The sequence below is a fragment of the Protobothrops mucrosquamatus genome, unplaced genomic scaffold (assembly GCF_001527695.2).
Source record: "Protobothrops mucrosquamatus isolate PMUCROS unplaced genomic scaffold, P.Mucros_1.0 scaffold286, whole genome shotgun sequence".
Taxonomy (NCBI): domain Eukaryota; kingdom Metazoa; phylum Chordata; class Lepidosauria; order Squamata; family Viperidae; genus Protobothrops; species Protobothrops mucrosquamatus.
Window position 1 is genome coordinate 566,955 of NW_015386630.1, and position 7,743 is coordinate 574,697.

The following is a 7,743-nucleotide window of genomic DNA, read 5'->3' on the forward strand; positions in this document are numbered from 1 at the left end:
TCGTAGCGGGGGAGGAGGAGGAGGAGAAGGAGAAGGAGGGAGGCGGCCTGGCTCGTTCGCCGTTGGCGGCTCGGCACGGCTGGGCTGCGATTGCCCTCGCCCGGCCCGCGCATACCTCCTCCCGACTCCGGCGACGCCCATTCTGCGCTCGGTCCGGATGTGCAACAGTTTCCCCGAAGTTGCGCCCGAAGCTAGCGGGCGGACGCTCGGGAGGTTCTTGAGCGAAAGGGTGGAGGAAGGACGAGAGCAGACAGGCTGGTAGGCAGCTCGTCCCGCGTGAAGAGCCGGAGAGGGCATCCATCCATCCGCTGTGCTGACAGGAGATGCTCGGAGACGCCGTCCTTTCTGTCCTCTCGGCGCTGCGGCTGCTCGGCTTAGCCTCTCTCTCTGGGCAGGAGCCGAGGATGTCCTCCTGAAGGCCGGGAGAGAGAGAAAGAGAGAGAGAGAGAGGGGAAGAGTGGGCTTTGCTCCAGTATGGGCGCCAAACAGACCAAGGGTTGCTCGCTGCCCGGCTCCGCCGGTAGCGGTAGTAGCAGCAGCAGCAGCCCCCAGGGTCCCCTCTCCGCCAGTCGCCGACGGATTTTGCCTTCTCGGGAGCGCGGAAACTTCTTGGCGTCCCTCGTAGTCCGATCGAGCGAAAAGTTTGGCAAAGGGGCTGGCGGCAGCGGCGGCAGCCTCCCCCCGTACCATCGCCGGATCGTCCTGATCCAAGATATGCTGAGGATGGTGAAACAAGGCAGGCACGAGGAGGCGACTGATCTGCTGAAGTACCTGCGCCAGGTAAGAAGATGGGATCGCAGCAGGAATCTTGGGCGGGGGGGGGGGGGGGACGACGACTGACACACTCCAACAACAGTAGCAGATATCTGGATGCGTGTACTGGACCTTAGTTCCCGCTGGGCATATTGGAGATGCTTGGCTTATTATGTATGTACTTAACCGAGAAAGCCAGAGAATTGTTCTAACCAGCTAATAGACTTGGGGTTTGACCCACTGAAGTGGAGGAATTTGGAAATGAGAAATTGGGAGTGGGTTATGGTGAAGTTGGCATAGCTACTGGCTGAGAGGCGTTAGCCAATGTGGCAGATTGGCAAAGTTCTCCATTTGACTTTGAACCAGGAAGATTCTTGGGCGTGAAGCCAAGAGATACAGTTGAAAAAGGAAGCTCTTGAATGAATTTGCAAAGGGGATTTCAGTGACTTATCTTGAGTGAAGAAGGGTTGGGGGTCCCTGAAAAGAATGTCCTCCACATTCTGTAAGATCAAAATAGGATTATGTACCACAGCGAGCAAATAAAGAATAGCTGTTTGTACAAAGGTCTCTTCAAAGTAATCTTTGCATCCATTCAGTTCTCAGCTCTGTCACAGCATAGTCATTTTTGCATTTTCTTACTCTGTAGAGAAACTCAGGTAGGTTGGAGCTGACTGTGGTCCTTCCCACCAAGGAGCTGGTTTCAGTTAGGGTGAAACTCATGGTAAGTCACCTTAGAAGATGAAAAGAAGATTTTCTTCAAAGTTGTGATAGAGTTTAGATCTTTTACTAAACCAGTAAAAGTTGCAAACCAAGCTTTTCTGAGGTCTAAAATCTATCTAATGCCACAGTAAAGCATGGTTAAGCAAGCTGTAGCTCAGTCATTGTTTTTTTTACCATTGGTGGGCTTGGTGACCCCTGGAACGAATTGTATGGGATACTTTTCCTGTCTGGCATTTAAGGGGCTGTGTAGAAATCCAGGTGTGAAGGGAGAAGTGATTCAGAACATCCGTAAGTGCACATGTAAGCACCTGTTGGCAACTTTTTAAAGGTGACGTATTTTTTCCTGGGCTTACATGGCTCCCCTCCACAGCTGTCATATGTTTCAAGGAAAAGAGAACTTGAAGGATAGTCAACAAATGTTACATGCATGTTTATGGGTCCTTTGGATCATCTTTTTCTCTTCAAGTCTGGACCTCTGCAGGGCACTAAAAGCAATAATAAAGGAAATGTCCAGATATAGAGCATAGTATTTTTTTAGACAGATGGATGGGTTGAAAACAATTGGACTGCATAATCTGCCCAGTGAAACTCCTATCAATTTATATCACTTGACCTGGTATGTGGAAAGTGTAGCAAGGATTATTTGATTGACTTTATTCTGCGTCTGACAGAGAGAAATTCTGGCACTCACTACTGTATCTGATGTGTTCAGGTTTTTCTCTCTTCTCTAGATATGTTGATTCATAGCTTGCAGATTTTTCTTTAGTAGCAAAGGCAGCCTAGTTGATTTGCAAGTGTATATACAGGAAAAAAGACTCTTATATGGAAGATTATTTGTATATCAGCTATAAAGATGGGGGGATTTGAGGTAGATGAATCTTATGCCATACTTGCCAAGATCAAATGCAAATGCTGGTATAATTGTTTTCTGTTTTGCTTTGTTTTTTGCTACAGTACAGAGATTAACAACATGTTTAAATCCCGCTGCCCGATGTTTCTTGGCAGTAATTGAATTACATTTGTTGAGAATTAATTAAAGGGAATCTGGACTGGCCTAGTGAACCCTGTGGATTACTTGACATATTTCCTTGCACGGTTGCAGTGCACGGAGCCCCGCAGGAGTACATTTCATTTAAGTTGGGTTCATAAAATTAATTTCTCCTGTTTAAAATTAACCTCAGCCTCCCAAACCTATATAAATCATCTTTTTGGGGTGCTGACAATTCCCAGTTTGTCTCTCTCCCATTACAGTTTCCAGCTTTCCCCCAGAACAGGAATTGTTTTTAATTTGTTATGTTCCTTTGGGAGATCTTAGCCAAAGGGTCACCAGTTTAGCTGAATTGGATGTTCCAGAGAGGGAATACAAATGAGAGAATTAACAAAATAAGCTCTGTTCTGGTGGGAACCATAATAACTGACAATATCAGAGACATCCAAATCTCTTGATTGTCTGGCTATTAAAATCCCTTTCCATGTGTGGTTTCTTCAGCTCAGCTTGGAAATTGCTCCTTAGGAAGACTTCTTATTTATTGAGTTTCTTAAAGTAGCATTTCTAGGATAGATCCCCCCCCCAGACTGCACTAAAATGTAAAAGTAGGACTGAAGATTGGAAAAACAGTCTGAAAAAAGGCAAGTTGTGGGTGCTTCATCATTGAAGGGTTTTAAGAAAAGACTGGACAGCCACCTGTCTGAAATGGTATAGGGCTGTGGTGGCGAACTTATGGCACGCGTGCCAGAGGTGGCACGCAGAGCCCTCTCTGTGGGCACGCATGCTGTTGCCCCAGTCCTAGGCCTTCAGCTGGGTTTTATAAAACCTTTTCACTTTAGGCCTCCACTGCCATGTGCAAAAAAAAAAAAAAAGGTTCAATCAATCAATCAATTTCAACTTCTCGTGGAAAAAAAAAGATCTCGCAAAGTTGGAATTGATTGGTTGAACTTTTTAGTCCCACCCAGTCTGCCGTTACCACTGCAGCTATGCCCACCCAATGGGCCACGGCCACCTAATTGGCCACACCCACCCAATGAGCCATGCCCACCCGGCACCCAACGATACATAAGTGGGTTTTGGGTTGCAATTTGGGCACTTGGTCTCTAAAAGGTTCGCCATCACTGGTATAGGGTCTCCTGCCTGAGCAGGGGGTTGGACTAGAAGACCTCCAAGGTCCCTTCCAGCTCTATTCTGATTGATTGAGACCAGAACCAAGTCTTGGATTGCAACAGATACTTTAATATTATTGAGATGAAGGCTAGAAAATGGTTGGATTATGATAACATGTGTTATCATTTGCTAATAAACTACCCCCATGAGGGAGGGGTGTTTGGGCATTTGCAGAGGGGCTGTCATAGTGAATGGGGCCAGCTACAAAACATTAATTTTACAGATGAGTACACTTCCCAAGAAGAGCACTAAGCTGCAGCCATTCATCGGTTTTATTTTGTAAGAATTCCTGTGGGGACCCAAATGTCTGCTGGTTGCAGGGACTTTGCTTTGCAATGTGCCGAATTTCCATTTCTTTAAAATGGAAGATTTTAAGAAAAGAAAAAAATTGGAGCAAGGAGCTTAGCAAATACCATAGAAGGTGACTGTGGGCAAATTGGTGCCCAAAGGCATAAGTTGCCTTCTCGTCACCTAAGCTGTTTAAAATTCAAGGTACGGCATATGTGTGTGTGTGTGTATGGGAGGGGGAGTATCTTTTAACATTTTATTCTTCAACCCCCCAGTTGTAGCAAACTCCTTGCACAGTTGCCCCTTGCACAATCCTTTTCCCTTTATAGAGTGGCCATGCAGCTACTATAATTCGGTTTTATGGTTCCTGGTGTTTTGATTTTTGCTTGGAAGGAACAGTCCCCAGTTGAGAAGACTCTTATGTATTTCAGGTATTCTTATACCTGCCGTGATTGCATTAAATTATTACTGATTACAGCACAGCAGTTTGCCAGCGTCGTATTTGAAATCTCAGCTCTGTATTCAGTGCTTTTCAAATGCTATTAGTGACACAGGCTAGCTACAGACGTATTTGCTTTATTTGTTGGGAGATTCCAAGGTGTGGAATGTTTAAAAGTTTGCAAAAGCTGGCTCACCCATGTGAAGTAGCACTCTTAGAAGCTGTTGGCCCATTTATTCTCAATGTTTGCTGATAAACTGGGCAAATGTCTGTTCCAAATGCTAGGACAAATGTTCTTTGTAAGGTGTTGAACCTGACACAGTGGCTGCTGGGTGCTCCTTTCTCTCATCTCTTGGGTAGGCAAGAGTTAAAAAGGCCCAGCCCAGAGCATGTACTATGTAAGTTGGAAATCCTGTATAACCATTGTGCAAATTTGCCCTTTCTCAAGAGATGAAAATGAAATATTAATTCTTAATAAAATGAAGGGGGATCAACTAAAGACTGCATAAAAATAAATAAAAGGGGGAAGGGATTTTTGTGGGCTCTATTCCAGATGCCTGTTGGAAGATGCTCATACCATCTTATGCATTAATTCCTTCTGTTCTTGGGAAGAAATGCTGATGGGGAGGCAGAGATCAAAAACCCAGCTTGCCTGTTGCTAGGTGGACTGGTTTTCTACCAGTCCATTCATCAGTTGTATGAAAGTGGAAGCATTTGGAAGCTCTTAGAGGTGTATGAGAGAGGGTCAAAATGCAGAGAAAGCCAAAGATGGAACCGTTGAAGCGTCAAGAAATAAAAGGATCTGGCACTTAACTGAGTCAAATAATAAGGGAAGGATATTGTGGAAGAGACAGGAACAAATGTGAGTTCCAGGAGAAGAATTCAGAATTCAACCTAAGTGAAGAAATAATAGGAGTAAAGCTTTGAGATGGGTGGTGGTTTCATATGTACATACATTCACATGTGCTCACTTTGTAGCTAGACTTGCAGCCATTTGTGCTGTGAGGATTTATGTTTAATGCATAGCCTTATTGCTCAGCAAATGCACAAGTACAAATGCTAGCCTTGAGGGTTAGATTGCAGGCCATAGAGAAAACTCCATAATGGGAGTTTTCAGTCTAGCATGTAGATCTGGAAGATGCAGCAATTCACAAGGAAAACAGTGGCAAGTTGTATATTAGTCAAGATCTGCTTGGTGTGGGTGTGTGCTGTCTGGACAGATTGTACAATCTTCCTTCCTTCCTTGGAAGTTTTTCATGGAAGCTATTTTATGTCCCTATCCCCATGTGTTTCTACAAGGAAATGCATAATATAGATTGGGTAACCATAACCTACATAAACATAGAATCATAGGACTGGAAGGGACTTTGGAAGTCTTCTAGTCCAACCCCCTGCTCAAGGCAGGAGACCTTATATCATCTCAATCAAACAGTTGTCCAGTCAATTCTTGAAAGCTTCTAGCGATGGAGCACCCACAGCTCCAGGAGGCAAGCTTTTTTTTTCATTACTTGTTCTCGCTGTCAGGAAATTTCTCCTTAGTTCTAGGCTGGATCTCTCTTTAACAAGCTTCCATCCATTCTTGTTCTGCCTTTTGATAACCCTCTTTGCTGTGCCAACTCCTCAAGTACAGGAAGACAGCTATTATGTCATCCCAATCCTTCTCTTTGATAGGCTACACACCCCTAGCTCCCTCAACCGTTTATCATACGATCTAGCCTGCAGACCCTTTATCATCTTTGTTGCTCTTCTCTGCACACCCCCTAGGATCTTAGCATCTTTTTTGTATTGTGACCAGAACTGGATCAATATTCCAAGTGAGGCCTTATTAATATGGTATAAAGCAGTATTATTCCTTCTTGTGATCTTGATGCTATCCACCTGTGGATGCAGCCTAGTATTGCATTGGCTTTTTTGGTACCTGCAGCACACTGCTGGTCCATACTTAAGTGATTCTCCACTAGGACACCTAGACATCTAGAAAAAATACACTATGTGGTTGGACAACTGCTTTTCTTTGAAATTGCCAAATGGGCATTTAGGCCAGAAAAACATGGCTTTCTACTGAAAACTATACACCAATTGGATATCTCCTACCATATTTGAACACAGTATAGTATCCAAGGTGCTTGTTAGCACTGTTAATTGATAGTGGTAACAGTTATTGACAAGGACTTTGGATTGGCATGAAATCTGGAACAGTATTGCAGAAAATAACTATGTTTTATTGATATAGTTTCTGGTTAATTATTTCATAAAATAAATGTTCTGTACTATGGCATCTCTACTATATGTTGCATGCTTTGCTGACAAAAATCATTCCTCTAAATACAAGTTCCAGACACTTACAGACCATATTCTATGCTGCACTTTGTGGAGTACATGGGAGAGGGGAATGTGTAGGATGAAGTATATTATTTTGTCATTCTGTGCACTTTTATAGGCATCCTTATTTTGTGCAGCCAAAGTCTGAACCATGGCTTTGGGAACCAGCTCTGAAATGAAAATTTCATTTATTAGATTTATAAACCACTTTTTGTTCAGGTGTAGATTGTAGCCTTCCCTCACAACAAAAAATCTCTGGGAGAGCTGATTACTCAGTGTGGTTCTATGGCCTGAAAGTAGACTACAACCGAGTTCTTTCTGTACTTTGCCTGACATCTTAACGGCTTAACTTGCACTGGCTGTTTTGAGTAGATATGCAAAAATGCTACAGTAAGAGCAGAAAGTTTAGAGTTCTACTCTTAAAATTTGGTACATGTAAGATAACTGATTGTATTGAGAGATTCATCTGAAACCTATTTTGATTCTACGGGATGGTGAGAGTCTCTCAGAAGCATCTTAGATGGAATAACTGTATTATATCATTTAATAAAACACCGTCAAATATCTATAGTCTGTTACCCTAGAACAGTTTTCAGAAGTCCAATAAAGAACCACTTACAAGTCATAATAATGAGGTAAAGGATTGACCTACTAGGTATTTACTTCGAATATTTTCTACTGTAAGTAGGAGTGACAGTGCAATTTTATCTGTTGTGTCATGAATTATTATTTATGTAGTAAATAATAAAATCAAATTTAGGTTTGTAACTAATTTCGCCCTAGTGCCAAAATTTCAGAATAGGTTATATTTCACTGCTGAACAACCTGAACTGACTTTGCCCAATGCCATAACAGAGAATAAGGGGAATCTGATGGAATTTTTCAGTCTCCTTAAAAAAGGATTCTGCTAAAGTCACCAACTGACCTGGATAAAGACCCTTGAAAGGATCTTTCTCCTAGGAAATTGCCCATCAGTTCCTTTCTTACCACATATAGCAGACTTCTCTGGCTTCCTGTTTTATATGGCTTCCTGTTTTATCTGGGACACTACACATCCTCTTCA

The 7,743-nt window shown here is 43.1% G+C and overlaps 1 protein-coding gene across 1 annotated transcript in view; it reads left to right on the top strand.

Annotated features, from left to right (window-relative positions):
• Nucleotides 1-474: 474 nt before the first annotated feature.
• The window catches only part of LRRC75A (leucine rich repeat containing 75A), a 52,196-nt gene continuing 44,927 nt past the window's right edge, over nt 475-7,743 (top strand). The window contains exon 1 of the mRNA XM_015814800.1: nt 475-780. Within this exon, the coding sequence (XP_015670286.1) occupies nt 475-780 (306 nt within the window). The remainder of the gene's footprint in view (nt 781-7,743) is intronic.